The sequence below is a fragment of the Dermochelys coriacea genome, chromosome 2 (genome assembly GCF_009764565.3).
Source record: "Dermochelys coriacea isolate rDerCor1 chromosome 2, rDerCor1.pri.v4, whole genome shotgun sequence".
NCBI classification, from domain to species: Eukaryota; Metazoa; Chordata; order Testudines; family Dermochelyidae; genus Dermochelys; species Dermochelys coriacea.
The window spans coordinates 12,245,595-12,268,191 of NC_050069.1; the positions used below are offsets into that span (position 1 = coordinate 12,245,595).

The 22,597-nt window shown below is 45.2% G+C and overlaps 1 protein-coding gene and 1 pseudogene across 1 annotated transcript in view; one reads left to right on the forward strand and one right to left on the reverse strand.

Annotated features, from left to right (window-relative positions):
* The window catches only part of COL22A1 (collagen type XXII alpha 1 chain), a 328,017-nt gene that overhangs the window by 117,945 nt on the left and 187,475 nt on the right, over nt 1-22,597 (forward strand). Inside the window, exons 6-12 of the mRNA XM_043507305.1 lie at nt 7,850-7,973; nt 10,552-10,827; nt 12,186-12,266; nt 12,949-13,062; nt 13,620-13,664; nt 18,734-18,787; nt 20,726-20,764. Of these exons, the coding sequence (XP_043363240.1) occupies nt 7,850-7,973; nt 10,552-10,827; nt 12,186-12,266; nt 12,949-13,062; nt 13,620-13,664; nt 18,734-18,787; nt 20,726-20,764 (733 nt within the window). The remainder of the gene's footprint in view (nt 1-7,849; nt 7,974-10,551; nt 10,828-12,185; nt 12,267-12,948; nt 13,063-13,619; nt 13,665-18,733; nt 18,788-20,725; nt 20,765-22,597) is intronic.
* On the reverse strand, nt 1,952-7,555 carry LOC119850985 (annotated as a pseudogene).

Below are 22,597 nucleotides of genomic sequence, written 5' to 3' on the forward strand. Positions count from 1 at the left end.
GTGCTTTCTTGTTGTTTAGCTGAGATGACAGATTAGCTGGAATAAAGTTAATTAAAGCAGAATAGTGATGAGACCGATAGGCATTTCTTGCTGGGTGAAGAAACTGCTCTAGGTTCTTGCTTGTTCCCTGCCTGCGAGCAACAGTATTCAGGAGCGCCCGTTGATGTCAGTGGCAGCTGCTGGGGGCTCAGCACTGTTGAAAATCATGTCCCTTAATTAGGTATCTAAGTCTTAATTTCAGTGGGTAATAGGCAACACTGGCACCCTGTGCCTGAAATTGTGGCCATCGAATGGCCTTTCAATGGCCTGTGTGAAATGAATTGGTGTTCTGAGGCCAGTTCCCAGTAGCCACTTACCTACATCACAGCTCCAACTACCACATTTCACTCGGGTCATCACCCTTGTGAGCGATGGAGGTAATCCAAAGCCCACTAAAGTTGAAGGAAGCCTTTCCATTGATTTCAACAGGCTTTGGATCAGGGCAAGTTTGCCAGCCATTGACTGGGCAATGGGCTAGCATTACATTCTGAGGCATTTGAAGTGGTCCTTCCAGGATAGGCCGGGGGCTCACTAGCATTGTGACTTGGGGCATTCTTGTATTGCTTCCGCTCGTGCTGCGTCATTTTGTTTAACATAGCTGAAGTCTTGTTCTCCCTAGGACTGTCCATATTGAAACAGTTTTTTGGAAATTACTAAATTTCCCTTTTTAAACAAATCAAGAAAAGGAAATTTAAAAAGAGCCTGCCAATGTTCACCCTTCTTCTGCATTTTAACCTGCAAGCTCCTGTGGTTTGGAAGAAAACAAACTCAAGCTCCTGGAGGTTTTAGTATATTCCATTTTTGTCTTCAGCAGTCTAAGATATTGCGGGTTCCATGAAGATTCCCACAGGAATATCACTCAAGGAAAATGAAATCACATATACCTACATAAAACCAGGAACTGAAATTATGAATAGCACTAAAACAAAGACTCCTTCCTCCAAATAATTAGTAATAGTGTTAAGCACTTCGTGGCAGCTTCTCATAATTAGATACTAATTAGTTAATTTACTGAGTAATCTATTTAAATGGTTTTAGTTTCCATTTGGAAAAAAAATGTTATACATGAGAATTTTGTGCTTGGAAAAGGTGCCAGACTGGTGGCCCTGAAGAGTGAAATCCTCTTCATCTGCAGAAGTAGGATCCCAATTCAGCAAAGCGCTTGTACTTCTGTACTTGAGCACTTGCTGAAAGTTAAGCAGGTGCTTAAGTGCCTTGCTGAATTGAGTCCTAGGATGCAGGATGGGCAAAAGCAGTGCAAACTTTCCTTGGTGCCTCAAACATAACTTGTATGGACCACCTCTAAGGCTGACAGGGTATTTCAGTCTCCATGGCTCATTCAGTAACTGATTAGAACTGCAGTAGTGGCTTTTGTGATGTGGACAGCTGCTCCCCAAGAACGAGCCTGATAAAGGGGGAAATCATGCCCTGCAGACCCTTGCATAAATCTCCCTGCACCCTATGCTATCTCTGTGGCACTGTCTCCCTGGATGCTACAGAAAGCATTCAATGGGCCCTGGGATCCATATGGGGCAGAGGGGTAGGGAGTGGTCAGGGCAGCACAACTTCCTCCTTCCAGCCCTGCAGAGAGTCTGAAGAAAGTCTGGAGCTACAGTTTTATTATCTTTCTATCAAAGCATCCTCTGCAGCAAGCTGCTTCTTTTAAGTGGGCTTTTTTTTTTAACCAAAAATATCCTTTATTTCACATACAAACTGACAAGATCATGCTTTGAAAAATAACTTGAAAATTTGCATTGATGAAACAACTCATCTTTTTCCACCAAATGCATCCGATGAAGTGAGCTGTAGCTCACGAAAGCTTATGCTCTAATAAATTTGTTAGTCTCTAAGGTGCCACAAGTACTCCTTTTCTTTTTGCGAATACAGACTAACACGGCTGCTACTCTGAAACTCATCCTAGGAATCCAAACTTCTGTCGTATTGTCCCCAGACTCTCTTCTTTGTCTAAGATCTTCTTTAGGGAAGTGTGCAATGTTTTGCCTGCCTGTTTTCCTGTCTCCATTATCTCAAAGATACTCTCTGGATCAAGACTATTGTTCCCCAATTTCTTCATACACGTAAGAGTACCTTTGCTGCTCACAGAAAGGAGCAGGTTGGCCAAAGAGCAAGTTTCTTCCTGAAGGGTAGCATCAACCACATGCCTACAACCAATTTTGCTTAATGTGATGATACAGGGTATGTTATCCACATTAAGTCAAATACAGTCATAAGGGGTATCAGAGAGTTCAATCTCTTTTGATCCTTCTTCATCCTCCAAAACACACACTTTGGGTATCCTTGTATTAAAGAGAGCTGCCTTCACTGCAATAGAGATTGTATCAAAGAGGTTGCCACCACATTCCAATAACAAAATTTAGCTGCTGGGGACTTGGAAACTTGGCAATTTGGGATGGGGGGGACATGTCAAGCCACAGAACCTGCAAGTCAGTCTAGGGCCCCTTCACAGATGGCCCTGGCCTCTTGCTGATTTCCCAGGAGATCAACAGGGTACTGAATGAGCCCCACAGCCTATTCTGCAGGGGAGCAAGCCCCATCTCCCCATCTACAAAGGTTTCTCATGGAGATTTCCTCCCCTAGAGCCTTATTCCACAGGATTTGTGGCTAGAAGGTTCAATCTGACCCTGGTGATGATCATGTTGTAGATAATAGGGAAGTAGTGTGACACCCACCAGCCTCGGTTCAGATAGATGGCTGAATGGCCATCAAATGTGAGTGAATTTTAGCCACTGCTGGGCTGGGCTGGAATTGATTCATTGGGCTCAATGACCTAAATATTTAGTGACCTACAAGTCTGGGTTTACAGGTGTTTCCTTCACGTTTCGTTGTTTTGTTTAATTTTTGTCAGCTAATTTCCAAAATATCTTAAATGTCAGTAATTCTGCACAAGCAAACAACACAGCTGTGTTACATTTGGTGTCAGGAACAAAAGCTGGCTAACACTTGTCTTTGTGGTGTGATGGTTGAGGATGGAGGATTTGGTGTTCTCATGGCAAATGAAAGATGATGAGAAATCGAGGAGGAGCCAGGAAGTCCTCTTGATGTGGGTTCTCATTTTTTGTATGCCAAGGTTGTGATTCACCTGAGCTTGAATTTGGGTTAATTAACTCATAAGATAACCTGCTGCACTAGGGATTTCTCCCAGCTTGGAACTTCATAAAGAGCTCTTTTGTGACCAGTTGTGTTCTCAGAATTATAAACTCAGCAATCAACAGCAAGCTCCCTGTGGATACCAGGCAGTCTGTAAAGCAGGATTTCAGATGCTCTGTAGCATGGATCATGAGCTCTTTTCAGCTTCAGGTGAAGGCAGGGAAATAAAACATTTCTGGGGACTGCACTCAAAGTACTTGGATTCCCAAATACCCAAGTTAGCCACTTGATGGACATCCATGTTTTTAGAAGGGAAATAAATGAAAACTCATCAAGAGAGCTCTTGTTATTTATGAGGTATTGCATTTGCAAAAAAGACACAGGGGCAAAGGACTTCAGCTCCAGCTTTTGTCATAACTTCTGAGCAACTTCTTCTTTAGGTTTGCTTTCAGCACAAAGGCTGTGCCCGCCAGGAACTTACAGCCTGTTCTTCGGAGCCTTAAAAAAATCACCTGAGGCTGGGGGGGGGGGGAGGGAGGGGCTGGTACAGGTCATTACAGCTTTCCACCACTTTACATCCACGTGACGCACTGTTCAGCAGCCTCTGTGTAATGCGTAAGTGGTCTCAGCCCAGTTCCTAGCACAGAGGCATCCACAGAGTCACACAGGCAGTCCTAGTAGAGAGGCCAAGAAAGGACACATCCAGTAGTGTAATCAAGGATAAACGCGGGTAAATGGAATATTTCCCCTTCTCATTTGGGGAATGTGGAGTTTAGGTTATGTTCGTTTACCCACTTCCCCACCGGACGCTTCCAAGTTTGAGTGAAAGCATTTGGGCCAAACACATCAGCCCAACACTCAAAAACAAGCTAAACTTTAAGCTCGTCCCATTCAACAAAGCCTGTGCTTAAGACCTGTTGATTTTAATGGAACTTGCGTCCATACTTATAATGAAGCACGTGCTTAAATACTTTGCTGAATCAGGGCCTTCATAGGGGCCAGTAAGGGAGATGTTAACACTGCTCCTGCCAATGCTATGCCCGTCCTGTGGGTAAATACGAGGGTCATCTTCTCCCCAGGGCTGTCCATGTGATTGTTTGCCAGCACTAAGTTAACTGAGACAATGTGTTGGTCTGCTTGGCTTTCATTACATGGGCTGGATGGGAAGTGTAGCCAGAGCAGTAGCTAATGGGTCTCTCTGCACTAGGACTCAACAGTCAGAGTGCCAGAGGATTGGGGGGTGAAAAGCTGTCTCCTATAACAGAGGCTAAGCTAACTCACTTCCTGCTGTGTTTCCAGGGAGCGGGGTCAGAGATGACAGCAGGCAGAACAGGAGCTTCAGGCACCAGAAAGTGCCCAGGGCTTGGAGTGAGGAGATGTAGGGTAGGGAGCCCAGGTGGTTGGTAACAAAGGGGGATAGCAGCTCCAGGACTGGGGGGATTGTGGGGATTGGGAAGCTGAGCAGAGAGAGGGGGAGACAACAGCAGGAGAGAGAGGAACGTTTACACTGCAAAAAAAATAAAAATAAAATAAAATAAACCCATGGCGGCGAGACCTAGAGCCCAGGTCAACTGACTTGGGCTTTCAGGGCTTGTATTACAGGACTAAAATAGCAGTGTAGACATTCCCGCTTAGCCTGGAGCTTGGGATCTGAGACCAACCCTCCCTCCCTGGGTTTCAAAGCCCAAGCTCCAGCCGTTGGAGAAGGAACATCTACACTGCTATTTTTAGTCCCACAAGCCTTGGGTGACCAGATATCCTGTTTTCATAGGGACAGTCCCGTTTTTGGGACTTTTTCTTATATAGGCCCCTATTATCCCCCACCCCCTGTCCGATTTTTTCACAGTTGCTATCTGGTCACCCTGCGCAAGCCTGAGTCAGTTGACCTGGGTTCTGAGACTCACTGACATTTTTTTTGCAGTGTAGGCATACCCAGAGAGGATTGGGGATAAGACAGAAGGGAAGGCAGGAGGGGAATGGTCAGAACAGGACCGCTAGGGGAGCAAAGGGTGCCACTGCTGCTCATGGAAGAAGAGTCAGGAAGATAGGCAGGCAAGGAGAGTGAATGGAAGCGCAGGCGGTAATTGGCAGCATTTCAGGAGCTCAGATATGGGAGGCACTCCCAATGCCAGGACTCCAGCAAGGATGTGGAGGTTCATGGCCAAACATCAGCTGGATTGCACTTCTCTCCCGAAACGAATGAATGGAGACTTTGTGGTTTTTAGCTCATTATTCTGAAAGGTTCGTTAGGGAATGGGGTGTGGGGCGGAGGCCAATTGAATCTGTCAGCGATTTAAAAGGGCCCTGTTTCCCTATTCAGAGAACTCAAACAAAACCCATGTACAAAGCAGACAGTCGTGCGACAGGCAGTTCACACAAATATGTGTCAAAGGTACATGAGGCCTGGCTGTGTGCCCATTGGCAGGACTGATGTGACTGACCTGGCTGTCCCCCACCAGACCTCCTCTGCACTGCTCCTGTGCCTTTTTGTTGCCACTTTCATGCCAGTTTTATTCTCCACTGGGCTCTGGCAGGACAGTGGCAACCCAGGGGCCTGCTCTTTTGTGATATGGAATTCCTATGGGTTCCACAACTTGTGCGGGGGGAGGGCTCTTGGGCTCTCTTTCTGGCTGTGTGAGAGACAGGATGTTGACACCAGGAGAATCCATGTCAGTGGGGAAGGGCAGTTGTTTGAGCAGCTTGCAAACAGGAGTTGACTGTGTCTGGCCAGGTCCCAGGTCTCCCTAGGTGAAGGGTATTGTAAAGTGCCCACAGGGAGCCAGAATCTGATGCTCTTATGCTGGCCATCTATTCAGAGGTGCTGAGATCTTGCAGCTCTCATTGGAGCTCCTTCAGGCCATGCAAGCAGCAGGTGTTACACTGCAAAGGCCACCGGTTAGCTGTGTGGAAATGGAGCTGAGCACCTGGTAAGATGTGTTAACAGGACATGTAGAAAATGATGAGATGAGCCAGACAGAAATAACTCTGCCTGGGGTCCAAAGTCTTGCCTTTGTTAGAGATCTGTCACTGCATACAAGGTGGTAGGAGTTGTGGTTGCTACATAGTGACTACAAGGAGTCTTCTTCAATCTGGCTTTTGGGAAAGAATTTGGGGTTCATTGGGGGTGTTTCATTTATGTGTGTGTTAGAGCAGAAGCAACAATAATGGTCTAAATCACAGTACTATCTATTCAGATATCTTGAAGGGCTTAGCTTCAAATCAGGAAATTCCAAGTGAAAGCTAAGGACAGGGGAATTGGTTTGCATAAAGCATGAATGACTTTGAATCGTTGCTGTAAACTCAACCCGATACTTATTTGAGGTGGCTTTTAAAAAAAATATTGGCTCTTTTAAAACACCTGCAGCCTGAATTTTCAGCGGGTGGCCTCTAGTATTGAATGCCCAGCTCTCACTCTTCCCTTGTTCCTCTGGGCAAAGTCAGGGATGCTACCAATACGAATAGCTTTCCTTAGGTCTTCACCCTTTATTTATTGCTGCTATGGTTTCTGGGTTCTCATTGGTGCGTGTGACACATGTGGCGACAAGCTTGACTCAAACAGGTTGATTCTTCATCCTCTCAAAGATGGGTACCAATCCTACGAGGCAAGCTATGCACTAGGGATGTAAATAGGGTTTAAAATAGTAACTGTGTAACCTAAAAATTCTATTGGTTAAACGGTTAACTGCTAAGGCGTTCACATAGGCGGGGAACTAGGGCTGTGGGTGGGTGGGGGGAATGCTGCAGCACCTCTAAGTTTTACCCAGGGCTCCACTGTTGTCCTACAGCTGGGATCCCGGCTGCCGGCCCGCGCCTGGGGTCCTGGCTTCTGGCCCTGTATCTTGGACTCCGCTGCAGCCACACTGGGTGTGGGTGGCATCAGAGCCCCTGGGCACAGGGCAGCAGCCAGGACCTGGTCGTGGAGCAGCAGCCGGGACCCCAGGTGTGGGCCAGCAGCGGAGTTCTTGGTGCGGGCCAGCAGCCAGGACCTCAGGCGCAGGGCGGCAGCGGAGTTTAATCGTCTACCGAAACCAATAAGACTGAGGCTTATCGGTTAACCAGTTACACTTTTACACCCCTACTACGCACTGAGTAAATTTCTGCTAAATCTGTTTGCAAAGTGTGTTTTGAGAAAGCACAGTTGATTCCACAAGCCAAGAGAACAGTAAGGTCTCTTTCAGGGCTGGCACTAAAAGCAGAGCCTGCTTTGTCTGGAATCTGATACATTATGATCTTTTCATGCTGCTCCAGTTGAGTACGTTCACAGGATGTGTCAGACCTGCCTGCCTGCGTTCAGATGTAAAAAGCCCCAACTGCAGCAGAGTATCCAAACAGGATGCTTCACTTATCCATGGGGTAGCTAGGCACCAAGGGGGGGACCTCATCAGGGAAAACCCAACCTGTTCAGCATGATGTAGAACAGTCTGCAAAATCCCAGGTTTGGGTATTTAAGATGAGGGCTGGGAATGAATCATCTCCTCACTACAGGAATGGGAAAGAGCCCCTCTAGGCTAAAGCTGGCATGCGCAGATGGAGGGGAGCAGACACATGTTCCTGTTGTTACTGGCTGCCAGTTACAGCAGACTTTTTAGACATCTACATGATGGCTTTGGAAAATCTTGCCAGGACACGCAGGGGCTTCTGTTAGAGTCTTTTGCTCTTTGTTGTTGTCTGTTACATTTCTCTCTCAATTCCTCTTCCCCAGGGGTGTATTCCCACAAGGTCTGCCTGATGAATATGCCTTTGTAGCCACCTTCAAATTCCGGAAGGCTTCCAGGAGAGAAGACTGGTATATTTGGCAGATTATCGACAAGTACGGCATACCACAGGTATGGGACCCTTTCCAGCCTTAGGGAGCAGGCGTGCTTCGCACAAGCTGCTTATGCCACTTCAACTCCTCACTTCCCCTTCCGAATGGACTGATGAGCATTCCTTTCGACAGACACACTTTCAGTTTGTTCTGCCGAAGAACTTTGGTCTTTAAAATTGGACATGGCCCATGGTTTACATTGGGAAGGAGGTTTGCTCAGGCAGTGGCTGGGGTTAGGAGGAAATGGGCATAATAATGCTTCCCTACCTGGCATGGGGTTTGTGAAGGGGAATTCATTAATGTTTGTAAAGCACTTGCACATCTTCAGATAGAAAGTGCTATAGCTGTACAGTCACGGAACCTAGTGAGTGCCCCCTCCTGGCTGCTCACTAAGATGGCTGTGACGGGGAATCCAAGTCTCTGCTGCTCTGGATCCCCAGGGGTTTCAAGCCTCTGGAGTCTCAGTAGGCTCCAGCACTGGTTCCTTGGTTGGGCTTTGTGGCACATTTCCTGGGCACCAAATAGTCTATTACCCCTTCTTGGAAATGGGGCTCTTCAGCTCATCTGCCCTAGGCCCCCGAAGACTAGCATTGACCGCCAAGATACCCATAAAGAAAAGGAGTACTTGTGGCACCTTAGAGACTAACAAATTTATTTGAGCATAAGCTTTTGTGACCTACAGCTCACTTCATCAGATACACCCTGCCCCACAGCTCTACCTCAGAGGAGTGAAGCTTCCAGTTACAGTTTAACTCTCTCAGAGGCACACAGCAGTTGGGAAGCAGTTCACACACATTGACACTTTGCACAGAGTCAAATGCGTTTGTTCTTTTATACCTAACCATACAGAACACAGAAGAGTGTGGATCACACAAAACAATAAACACAACGTAGGTCACTTTCAATCTCTCACCCGTCACTTGGGAGTCCTCCGGGGCCACCCATTGTTGTGCCCTGCCTTATGTACACTGTTACATGATGGGTGGTCCATCCCCCATGGAGTCCCTTACCCAACTTCTGTGACCTTGCTGTCTCCTGCCTCATGCTTCCTTTCTGGCTCCCCCTGTTTCTCTGTGTTTCTTTATTTAAACCCCTCCTGGTGACCTTTTCTCTTTTGTTCTATTCCTGGTAAGTTTCCACTGTTCCTACCTTCCCCCCTTCATTCCAAGGCATAAGCTAGAATGGTTCTCCAAGGCTTGAACTGCTTTTTAGCATAACCTTTGTATAGTTAAAGTACTGTCATTAACCTTAAGTATTTCCCTTTGTCTCTGTCTGGTGCGTACCAGCTACAAGACTTTGATCCACAAACATATAGAGACTCATGATACTGCAGTTGTTCATAATGCAGCTTCACAGTATCAACCGGAATTCATAAGTTATACATACATACCCCAATTCATCGTGACTGCAATCTATCATCTCTTGCCATATAGATTTTTTAATACCACACCATGTTGTCTTTTTTGTTTGGGGGGCTTTGGGGTTTTTTTTGTTTTGCCTACTGCGTACATTCTAGTTTGTTGTTACAGAGATACTTGTGATTCCTGAGTGGGCTGCCAGTGCTGATTTATTTAGCAGTGCTACATATTATTATTCCTCTGGATTTGAACTTCCAAAGGAAGTGGAGAGATATTCAAGACACTCAGGCAGCACAGGGGATGGGTCTAGTATAAGAAGCTACTAGCTGGCTAGCTAGATTCTTAAGTCAGTCAGTGAACAAAGGTTAATATCACTATCTTGAAAAATGTTCAGCTGATCTTTGATAAAAGGACATGTAACTTATTGTGAAACCATACTCCCTTCATTCCGAATCCTATATACCAGACAGTCAGTCATTTCCTGTTGTTCATAGCTGAAAAATTGACCCCCTGAAGTACGGAAAGCGAAAAGCAATAGGCACTTTTGAAATTTTTACACAAGTCCCATTTTTAAAATGACTTTGACACTTAGAAGCTTTAAGTCTCATTGAAAGTTAATATGCCGTAGGCTCCTAAATGCCTTAATCACTTTTAAAGATGGGACTTGGGATCCTAAGTTACTTAGGTGCTTTAGAAAATGTTAACCTTTATCTGCTTGCTCCTACTTGCTCTGCTTCATGGCTTAATATGTACAGTACTTGAGCCATCCGACGGAGGAATTATGAGAAACAATATGCTCGTAGCAATGGCTTTGGAAAGAGAGAGAGAGAGAGAATTAGTGAGTGGAGTACGAATTCTGCAATGCTAGATGTGATAGGAGTTTACCTAATACAGATTAAACTCAACTCTTTCTCTCTCATTTGAAAACTTGATTGAATTTGAGTCCAGTCACTCAGTACTCCTTCCTTCTTTGTCACTGCTTGGTAATTTTAGTCATAATGGTAGGTAATTTAGGCCATCATCTAATCCCTTTAACATGCCTTGTCTTTTCTCAATCTCATTTCCTATCCCATCTTCAGGCATGTCCCCCACACCGTGCCTATATTTCTTTCCCTTCCCCTCTGCTATTAGTAACTTTGACTCTGTAAAGCACTTTGGAGTACAGTTTATGTGAAAGGACAAGTGTACTGAGAATGAAGTTGTGTTTGTATTGGCAGCATTCTTTCTGTTGATTCTCAGGTCTCTATCCGCCTGGATGGAGAGAACAAAGCCGTGGAGTACAGTTCCATTGGGCTGACCAAGGACGCAGTACGAGTGGTCTTTCGAAATGCACGAGTCAGTGATTTGTTTGACCGCAACTGGCATAAGATCGCCCTCAGCATTCAATCCAAGAGCGTCTCCCTCTACATTGACTGCAAACTAGTGCAGACATTGCCTATTGAAGACAGAGAAAATATTGACATTCAAGGGAAGACCGTGATTGGCAAGCGCCTGTATGACAGTGTACCCATAGACGTAAGTACTGAGTCTGCATATTCATTCCCAGGGGAATTATATCCATCTGTGCAAGGTTGATGGGGTTTCTGGTGTCATACTCTCACTGAACCCTTTCTTTATTTACTGTCATTTCCTGAATCTTTGCATTTGATTAACTGTCTGAGGCTTGTCTACATTATCTACTGGATCGATGGGCAGTGATCGATCCAGCGGGGGTCTATTTATTGCGTCTAGTCTAGACACGATAAATTGAATGCCAAGCGCTCTCCCGTCAACTCCGGTACTCCACCGGAGTGAGAGGTGCGGGCGGAGTTGATGGGGGAGCATCAGCCATCGAAACACTGCAGTGAAAACACTGTGGTAAGTACATCTAAGTATGTCAACTTCAGCTACATTATTCACGTAGCTGAAGTTATGTAACTTAGATCGATCCCTCCCCCCTACCCCCAGTGTAGACCAGACCTCAGAATGGCTGACATCTCATCAGATACCAGGGTTTCCATCTTCTAACCTGAGAGTACTGAAGTGTGCAATACAGGGATACAAACAGGGGGCTCCATTTCATCCTTCCGGCCAGTCTGAGCTTGCCATTGCTAAACCCATGTCCGCAATCCTAGGTATCGCTCATGCACAAACATAATCGCCAAATCTACATAATACCAAACAGCATCTGAATGTCTCTTTGCTGACCCAACCTAGCCCTACATGGGGTTTCATGTGTAGTAGTTAGAAGCAGGAAAGACTCATTCAATCACTGAGTCCTCTCCTGCAACATCAGAATACAGTCCTCACCACACAGAGAATAAATCCGACATTAAATTAGTACCATGCTTGGTCTTAGAGAAAAGATCAAGATACTTTACACTGGGCCTGGTTCTCTTCTTACATGTGTGTAAATGAAGGGTAACTCCATTGAAGTTATAAGGGGCCTGTGCAAAGTGAATGCCGTGTGCATGTAAAATGATATAGTAGCATTTTACCCACGGGGGGAATGACTATGTGAGTTGAAAACAATGAATGCCATCCTATCCAATTGAACTTACAAGGGGAATATAGGTAGGCAGAATGTAACTTTCCAGATAGGAATTTGGCCAGGACACAGAGGTTAATATACACCCTTGTATTTTCTTGTAAAAAGCATCACAGGATCTTTAATGAACACAGAGAGTCAGGATCTCATTAGCATGGTGCCCTGCACAGAATGCTGGGGTGTTGACAGAGACGAATGCGTGTCAGCTATGGAACTCCCAGAACCATTGTGATCTGGCCTTTGTCTGTATTGTTTGCACTCTTTGTATCGAAACACTAGGCACAAGTTGGCATTAATAATTCACAGCCTCTGAAACGTGACCCTACTGTCTGTCTTTGTTTTCTAGTTTGATCTTCAGCGGATGGTAGTTTACTGTGATTCCCGACATGCTGAGCTGGAAACCTGCTGTGATATTCCCTCTGGACCAGTAAGATGTTGTTTTGTTTTTATATATACACGTATATATATATACACAGATACTCTTAGTTTAGATCGATTATCCAAATAAGGGGTCGCAGCAGTGTGAGTCTGTATAAAGGTGTTAAATCAAACCAATAGAATTGGTAAAATGACAGTGATGAGTTTACTGGAAAAGAGAAATGTATAAAGAATTGAACCTTTCCATGTCTCTTTCCCCAGTCAAACTATCATGGGAAAGAGGAAAATCTGAAGGGTTCAACTGCTGAATGAAGAGTAAAAATTGCACTTAAAAGGAGTCAGTGTATATCCTATTGCTGCTGTATGGAAAGAGCGCAGACAGCAACAGTTGCTAGTTAGTAGTCTCACCCACTTGCCAATGGACAGAGGTCTGCATTGCAAAAACCACCAGCACAGTGTGGAAGGAGCGTGCAGTGCCTCCATCGCTGCTGTAGCTCCTGTTGGGATAAACAGGTTTGCAGGGTCCAGACTGGTACCTTTCACCAGCAGTTTTAAAAACCCCAAATCCAAAAAAAACCCACTTGATTCTTCTGATCCCTAAATTTCTGGAATTCGACAAAGTTAGTAACATGTTTCAATAAATACCAATTTGGCTGCCATAAAGTGGATCAAAGGCCAACGAGATTTCTAAAAGGGAAGATCTGATAATGACACGAGGTGTTTGGTTTTAGTGCCAGGTGACGGTCGTGACTGAAGCGCCACCTGCTGAGATAAGACCCACTGTCGGCAGCGAACAAGTGGGCCCCCAACATACCCTCAACTGTTCCTGTCCTGCTGGAGAAAAGGTGAGTGTGACTCTGTTCTCTTTTGGGAGCCTTTGTTTCTTCTCCCTGGCTAGCCCCTTTGGTTTTGGGAGTAGGATCTAGTAGAGGACCTTGACCTGCAGCACCAGGCAGGATCACAGACTCCTAGATCGTAAGCTTGTTGGGGAAAAGGACTGTGTTTTAGGGGTTTTGTCAGCACCCAGTTCATTGGATCTTGATCCAGATTGTGGCTTCTGGAGATCAACCTAGAAAATGAAGCAGCAAGCCTTTTAAATACAGGTTTTGTAAGATATAATAGGAATAGGCTGGTAGGGTAAATGTGAGCCATACAGAAACAATCCCCTTGCCTTTAGTGGAGTTGAGCCTGTTTAAGTCAGCAGTGAATGTGGCCTTTAAGGTGTTAGCACTGCTGCAATACTTTCATTGCTGACTTTTTTCTTTTAGTGTGTTATTGCTCAAACCTTGAGGACGTGTAGCTTCCATTGTGGGGCTCTTTCTATTGTCTCTGGTGTGCTCTTAATGTGCTGGCATGTAGTGAGAAGAGCAGTCTCCAAATAGTCTCCTTGTTCTCTCTTTAGGGTGAGAGGGGCCCAGCTGGCCCTGAAGGTCCTAGAGGTCCAAAGGTCAGTAGTATGTTTTCCATTTTGTCTATTTAAAAATACCGTATGAGGTGCTGGGTTATTCTGTATGATGGGAAGAGTTTAAGGAACAAAGTCCAATTAACTAATAGCAGACAAGAGAAGGGTTGGATGTGTCCAAGGTGGGCTATGGGGAACGCAGTAGTTAGTATGCGTGTCTTGACTATGCTTACCCCCAAGTTTCACTGAAGTGGCTTTATGTAGCTTCTAGAAGCATTAACATACAACATTTTTGTTTCTACATTGGCTGTTTATCAAATGAGTGTTATCCATGAGGCTGACATCACAACTTCGATGGCGAGTCTCCAGTAATTCTGCACTGTCCCCAAGCTAAAAGGCCACATCATTACTGTTAATCATCCACCAGAACTTTACTGAGACAGGGGTAGGAGAATAGAGCCCTGTAATCCAGTATCCCAGCAAGAGCATTTGAGTCATGGGGTGAAGTTATATATGGGCTATATTTCTAATTAGGTTTCTTCTTAGAACGCACAGACTAAACCAAACATTCTTTCCCCCGATGATTCTAAATCCTACTTAGCTGGATGATGCTGACTTCTCATGAAGTGTGAGAGGGAGCTCACTTCTGCTCTAAGGTTAAAATCCCAAAGCCTGTTTTTTTGGAGAGGCTTGCTGTACTGTCAATAGTTAAATGATTCTGGGATGCCGAAAGAAATACTTTGGGTATATATTTTCTGCTGGGGCAAATGAGACAGGCTTGTTGACTTTAAGCTGCACCTGTTTAAAATGGCTGAGAATTTGGCCCGTTGTTTCCATGGGACTATAAATAGCCCCATTCCTATTTTCATCTGTGACAGTTTAAGTGACGACAGGCTGTTCTTCAGAATGACAGAACCATGAGAAATGAGTGTGAGAAGAACACAAAAGGATGGCAATGATAAAACAAAAGAAAGAAAATGTATGTTGTCTCACCCACTGGCACAGCCCTGTAACAGACTCCAGAAACATTAGTGACTGTCCCACTTCACTCTCAGTAAAATGGTGTGAACACAGTTCTGTAGATGGAGGATTGACTAGCAAGCCTTATTCACTGATCTATGGCTAATAATCACCTGGCTTTTATGTTCCATAACCCATGTGCATCCAAGGACCTATAGGGTTTGTGTAATAGTGATCTAATGAGCTGTGCACAGACACAGGAGTTGGGGACTCCTGAATTTTAATCCAAGCTCTGCTGATGAATCACTGTGTGGGAGAGGGGAGGTTATTTAGCCTCCCTTACCCTTATCTTACCTATCCACTAAGTAGAGCTAATTTTTTGTGCCTGCCTCACAGGGATGCTGTGAAGATTAATTAGTAAATGAATGTGAAGCCCTTTATGGCATTTGTGGCCCAGTTAATTTCTAGGCTAGACTGTTGGTCTTTAGGCAGCCCAAAGAAGAGTATCCCCTTTCCACCAGCCTGTACATGTGTAAGGCCGACAGACCCCAGTCGCTGGTGGGCGGGACCGAACCTGGGGCCTCTGTAGCTTAAAGCATGGGCCTCTACCGCATGAGCTAAAAGCCAACTGCCTCTTAGCTAAGGCTGTTAAGCAGACTCATTTAATTCTCTCTCTAAGTGGTCTTGGTGCCATTATCACTACAAAAGTTTTTTTCTCCTGCTGATAAAAGCTCATTTTAATTAATTAGCCTCTTACAGTTTGTATGGCAACTTCCAGCTTCTCTGTATGTATATATATATATCTTCTTACTATATGTTCTATTCTATGCATCCAATGAAGTGGGCTGTAGCCCACGAAAGCTTATGCTCTAAGGTGCCACAAGTCCTTCTGTTCTTTTTGAGGATACAGACAAACACGGCTGCTACTCTGAAACCTGCACTTATTGTGACATTGTCTGACTCCTGTGAATATTCCATGGAACTGAGCAAAAATCAGAAAGTGGGGAGGAAGTTTAACCTTTTATTTTTCTTCAATTTAAATCCCATAACCCAGGGCAACCATGGAACTCGCAGAGATTAGAGAAAGGAAAAGCTCCTTTAGAGGTGATTGTCTCTGCCTCAGCCCACTATGTTGTCAAAGTGAGGGTAATGTACTGTGACATTGAATGTTTTGTTTTGGAAGGAGATGTAGCAACAAAAAAAAAGTAGAGAAAGAAGCAGAAACAGACTTGGAAGAATCAGCGTGTGTATAGGGCAGACTGAGTTTTGTTGTTGTTGCTGCAGAATACGATTGTTAACACCATCTTTATTTAATTATTCTTGGATGCAGCATGCTTTTCACACCTATTTTCATAGGATTCTAAGGCCAGCAAGGGACACTGCGATCATCTTGCCTGACCTCCTGTATAACACAGGCCATAAACTTCCCTGAATTAATTCCTGTTTCCTAGAGCAGATCTTTCAGAAAAATAAAGATCCAATCTTGATTTAAAAGTTGTCAGTGATGGAGAACCAACCACAACCCATGTAAGTTGTTCCAAGGGTTAATTACCCTCCCTGTTAAAAATGTGCACCTTGTTACTGGTCTAATTAAAGAATTAGACTTCATCGCATCTGTCTGGGTTGTCTCCATCAGAGAAAGTATGTGTCCCGACAAGGGCAAATTGAATGCAGCACCATATCAGAAATCATGGTTAAATCCCATTTTATCCAGAATGGGGAAAACTTGGGCTGCTGCAAAATCTATTGTAGCTAGCTCTACGCTGTTCCTTCCCAGTTAGGGTGACCATATTTCCCTAGGCTGAATACAGGACACTTGGTATAATTACTCCTATTCAAGCAGATGACCTGGCCTGTGTCTTTTCAGAGCTCATCTCTTCCTTCCCCACCATCATGGCTGGAAGCAGTTTGTCCCCTCCTGCCTGCACAGTGTCCTAAGGCAGCTAACACCTCCAGGCTGCTGCTGGCCACCAACATATCCCAGCTGCCTCCTGTCCCCACAGCTACAGCACGGGCAGGAAGGGGTTAAGCCCTAAGGATGCATTGTGCACCAATGCCCAGGGAACCTGATTGCAGGAGCGTCAGTGAACTCAGCCAGAGAGGTGGCTCAGCAGGGAAGGGTGCTTGGGGACAGAGTAGCCTCATGCTCCCTGGGGGCAGGACCTGAGGGGGTGGGCTGGGGTGAAGAGGGTACTAAGCTCCTGTTTCGGGGGCTGCTGCAAGCCTGCAGGTTTGGGGAACGAACAGGCTGGAAATTGCTTCCCGCCCTCACTCCAGAGCTTAGCTGAGGGGCCGAGAGGCTTTTCCACCATGTCAGTGCTTTGCGGGGCTTTGGCACATGCAGGGCTTGTCTCCTCCTGGCCAGCGCCCCAAGCTGGAGGTCTTGGGCTTCCCTGAGGGCGCCAGCCCAGCCAGAGGCAGTGGGGAAAGGAAGGGATCTGCTGGCCAGGCTGTTGATGAGCTGAGTGCCCTGACCATGGGTTGGTTCTCCACAGAGCTCTGGGTGCGGGACATGCCCTGCCGGAAGGGATATGGAGGAGCAGCGGGGCTGAGGGGGGGGGCGCAAAGGGGCAAAGCAGGGAGAGGACAGCGAGAGGGGGAATACGTAAAAGGCTGATGAGTGGGCAACAGAGGCAACATGTATCCGGCCGCCACCTGGCACCTGCCAGCACTCACCAACCACTGCAGTGCGCAGCCAGTGCCTGCCAGAAGTAGGACAGGAGCGGGGCCCTTCTGGCCGAGAGCCGGCATGAAGCAGGGGTTGTGCTGATGGACCAGCAGGGGGAGTGGCTGGCCCCGTGCACTGGATCTTTGCCCCGCCACCAACCTTGCACACCTACCCCCATCGGTAGTCACTGGACACCCCCTCCCACCCATTCACTCCTGGTGGGCAGGTGGCTGGTGAGCAGGGATCCGGCCAGCAGCAAGACCGGCCAGCAGCAGGACGGATGGGGGCGAGACAGAAAATACGGGACAATCTGCCCATTTTTAAGAAAAAGTCGAGACACAGGCAGGAGGACTTAAATACAGCACTGTCCCTTTAAAAACAGGACGTCTGGTCACCCTATTCCCAGTCCCTCCTGGAGTAGGATGTAGGAGTCCAGCAACCCCTGACTGACGTAAGAGCTTCTAGCAAGAGGAGCCTTGAGGTTGCTCTGAGTTGTGGTAGGGGCTGAACTGGCCCCTGTCCGTGATTGGGGTGTGGAAGATCATTCAAGCCTATCTTTGTTTTTACCCCTAAATTACACAGAATTCAGCTCCAGAGCTGATAGGAATTTTTTGAACAAAAACAAAACAAAAATCTGGATTTTTCACAAATACTTTTTTTTTATTTTCCTAGTTTTTATGGATAAAATGGGAAAATGGAAAAAAAACCCACATTTTTTCAGTGTATCGCTTTTCTTTTCCTCCTCTTTCTCATTTTCCCCTTTCCCTTTCTTGCTGCCTTTTTCAAAATAGAAAAAGGGGAACAGGGAAGAAAACCCCACAACATGAAAAAAAACAAAACCTAAAATTTTCTGAAACCAAAATGTTCACGACAAATTCGGAATAAGTGAAAAATGGTTCCTTTTTGGAACCTACAAAACAGAGATGACTGACATTTTTGAAATTTTTCATTATTTCCCCCCCTTTTTGAACTATTTTAACAACTAAGGGATAGAGCTCTTGGGATCTAATGCAGCCCACATTTCAAAGGCTGGGAATCCTCACTGTATTGAAAAGGATATGTAAAGGTAAGGCCTTCTGAAGGTGCTCAAGGGAGATACCTCTTTGCCTTGACATTGCCCCTTCGAGGATTCCATGCATATTTTAAAATCCATGACTGCGTATAAATCATACACCAACACTCAAGCTTCCCATGTACTGGAAACAAAGTGATGCATGGGTGGGCTTTCTGATTGCAGCAGCACCTGCCCTGTTGCTAGCTGTTAAGCTGGGGCTTTGAGGAAAGTGGGCTTCAGTACTGGGAGACAAATCTTTGATACACTTAAATAACAAAGACACATTTGAAATTTTGAATATACAAATGTTAACATGAGGCAACTGTTGAGTTGAATCAATTCTTAGGCACAATCAGCAATGGCCGTGTGCCTTTCGGAAGAGCAATGTACTTTACAGTCTTGTGGTGCTCACATCCCTTTCCTCTCCTGCAGGGAGAAAGTGGCAGCCAAGGATTTCCTGGTCTAAAAGGAGAAAAAGGAGACTCAGTAAGTCAGAGCTGTCAGAGGCTAACTGATCTTGTAGTGGAATATGAGCGATGGGAAAATGGTTGTTCTCCTACTGATTGCATGGGGCTTATGGTACTGTGAAAGGACTTCTGCTTTCTGAGCGGTCCCTCGTGGCCAGAGTTCTATTTTCAGCAGACTCCCTCTGTTCTTTGTCTTCATGGCCCCTTAGGTTATGTCTACACTGCAGTTAGACACCCATGGCTGGTCTGGGTCAGCTGACTTGGGCTTGCAGGGCTCAGGCTGCAGGACAGTGAAATTGCTGTGTTGATATTTGGGTTGGAGCCCAAGCTCTGGATCCTGATGAGGGGGAAGGGTCCCAGAGCTCGGGCTCCTCCAGCCTGAGCCTGAACATCTACACTGCAGTTTTATAGCCCGGGAGCATGAGCTCAGCTGACACAGGACAAACATGGGTGCTTAACTGCAGTGCAGATGTACCTTTACAGACCCACCACAGCCTTCCTTGTAAGTCCTACCACCCTCCACTTGGGACTTTTTAATGACTGCAAACAATCCCACTGATAAAGTCCATCACTGCAATCCAAAGGTTCCCGCATATCTCTGGCTCTTCTGCCATCTACAAAGAGCTCTTTCCCTGCCATAGCATAACTGGGTCTCCCTGGAGTTTAGCCTTTTGGCTCTGGCTTCCTTCTCTTGCCAGTGTTTCCAGTGTTCTAAGGGAGAAGGCCCTGTCTATATACTGTCCTCCTCCAGGGAGTTCCTCCCAGTTAGCTGGAAGAGAGGGGAGCCCTGCCCCACCCTATAGTACAGGATTTCAGATCCCAGGCCTTTAAAAGAACAGTGTCCTAACTACCAAGGACTGCTTCTTCTCGTCCACTACCAGACCATTTCCTGGGCCGTTGATCCTTCCAGCTCCCTGGAATGGGGTCGTCTGGCCCACTCTGCTCTTCAAGGGTCAGTATTCTCCGTGCAGCTTGTGCTCATCCTCCGAGCAGGAATGATAGTCACCCTTCTAGTGTCAGTCAGCTGATGCCATTCTCTGTGCGTTTCAATGCTTTGTCACTCAACCCGACAGCTAGTTGGCCTGTTGTTGGTCTTTTAGTTCAAATGTGTGAATTGGATACATTGACTGCGTAGCACATCCAGGAGGGACACTGTGGTGCATTGACATACAAAGGAAAGAGTCGATCTTTGCTGTTTACATTAAGGTGACATTGGGATCTCATTTCAATCAGTTACTCCTGATAAAAAAATGCCACCCTCTGGCTCATTATTTAATAGAGAAAAAAGTCTGGGTTTTTAATGGAGATCAGGACTAATTAAAGCTGAGAGTGTCTCTGTTTTTGGAAGCTTAATGTCATAAATATTAACTAACATCTTATGTAGAATAAGGGGTGAGTGTGGTCTGGTGATTGGAATGGGGATGGAGGAGTTCAGAAGGTCTAGGTTGTTGTCTGAACTGGGGAAGTCACTTGACCTCTTTGTGCTGCCCTGTTATATAGGTATAATAATATTGATCTATATAATAAGTGCATCTTTAATTAAATAAAAAAGTGTAAGCCTGAAGAAGCATAGGTAATTTCCTAAGCAACCACATGATTTTGTTGTTGCACATCCTGTCTTCCTCTCCCACCAGGGTTTATCTCCATCTTGCCTTATGTTTTGTCTGAACTTCGCTCCTGATCCTGAAGTTGGACCCACAGGGACAGACCCTTGCACCTCTGTGGGCCAGTTGCAAGACCATGACCTTAGATTATAAACTGTTCCAGAGCAGGATCTCTCTCCTGTGCTTTTCTTCAAGTAAAGGGACATGCACATATGCACCTGTATAAATAATGAATAATAAAATCTGCATGGGTGTTTTGACAATTAATATTTATAAAGTGCTTTGAGATCCTTGAATAAAAGTTGCAATGTAGCATTATTATATATTAAATTTACCTTCCCTCTCCTTTCTAGGGCAGAGGAGCATATGGCAGAGGAGAGAAGGGAGAACAGGTATGGTGATATTGTTAATTATGCAACACAGTTAGATCATAGCTCACTCCATGACTTTGTTTAGCTCAAATTCTAATTTTGGAACCCATCGGAGCTTCCAGAGTAAGTCCTGCAGGAGGGAGACCATTATGAAGAAAGAAAATTCAGGAGATACATGCTGGTTGGATTTTAGTAAAGGAAGTGATATACTTTCTCGCACACATTTCATCAGAAATGTTAAGATTTGTCATTGCTTTGCTCCTGGGGTAGTCTCAGTTCCCGCTGAGCAAAGTGTGCGTAAAATGCAATCACATCAGAATGGTAACACTCACTTGGACAAGTGGGAAGGACTACACAGGAGCAATGCAATGGAGAATCAGGCTTCGTCTAATGGATCAAAAAGTGGCACAAGAAACATGAACAAAGGGTACTGATAAGTGGCAGTGCATTGATTTTTAGAGAGGTATCCGAGTATTGAAAGGACTCACACATAGTCCCATTTTATTGAATATTTTCATTAATCTGAAAGAGGGAGAAAACGGCATGTTCATGTTATTGCAGATATTAATAAGGACAGAGAAATAGAATCTAGAGAAGTTAAATGTATGGATGCAAAGTAACAAAATGAGATTCACTTGGAAAAATGCTTTATTTTCTATCTGGGAAAATATATTGAGTGGAAATCAGGAATGGCAAATGAAGCATGGTGGGGATAGTGCTCGGCAAACTAGACATGGGTTTCAAGGCTATATGGCAACAAAAACAGTCAATGCAAATTTAGGCTGCATAAGCAAAGCGTGACATTATGGAGGAAAGAGATAATAGTCCAATTCTATCCCTGTGTTACAATCATACCGAGAATATCACACTCAGTTCTCGGCACCAGAATGACATGAGAAACTGGAGAACATAGAGATGAGCAAGAAAAAAAGCTTGAGGGCTGAAGGGATCACCTGATGTGGAAAGATTAAAAGAGCCAAATGTTCCTAGCCTGGCTAAGTGATAATTCTGGGGGGACATAGAGAAACTCTACAAATATTTGATCATTAGTGGAGGAATGTAAATAATTAATTAGGGTAGTACCAGGGGATAATGGGATGAAATGGAGAAGAAAGACATAAAGTATCTGGACCATGAGATGTTTGATAGAATAAAGAGTAATGGTCTCAAGTTACAGTGGGGGAGGTTTAGGTTGGATATTAGGAAAAACTTTTTCACTAGGAGGGTGGTGAAGCGCTGAAATGGGTTACCTAGGGAGGTGGTGGAATCTCATTCCTTTGAGGTTTTTAAGGTCAGGCTTGACAAAGCCCTGGCTGGGATGATTTAGTTGGGGATTGGTCCTGCTTTGAGCCGGGGATTGGACTAGATGACCTCCTGAGGTCCCTTTCAACCCCGATATTCTATGATTCTATGTAATAGTCTGCTGAACTCTCAAAGGAAACAGTGGGCATCACATTGCTTGGACTATTTAAAACTATACTGGACAATACATTAGTAAATGTCCTGTAGGGAAGAATCCTGCACTGGCAGGGAGAGATGGAGTTTATTACCATTTGAACCTTCTTATCTCTACTTTCTCTGATTATAATCTATTGATCATATAAATCCAAAATGCACCATTTGACCTTCTTACATTGCAAATTAAGGTTTCTTATTAGAAGAAATGTTACTAAGGCAGCCCATAGACATGGGAAGAATATAGGGCAAATTTCTGCATTGATATACGTGCAAACTTTCCCACTGACAAACAGAATTTGGCCTATAATAGACATTCTAGATTCACAATGCAGTCTTTAGAAATCAGCCAGTGTTTTTCATGTGGCAAGGCTCACTCGGCCCTGATGAAAACCGCTA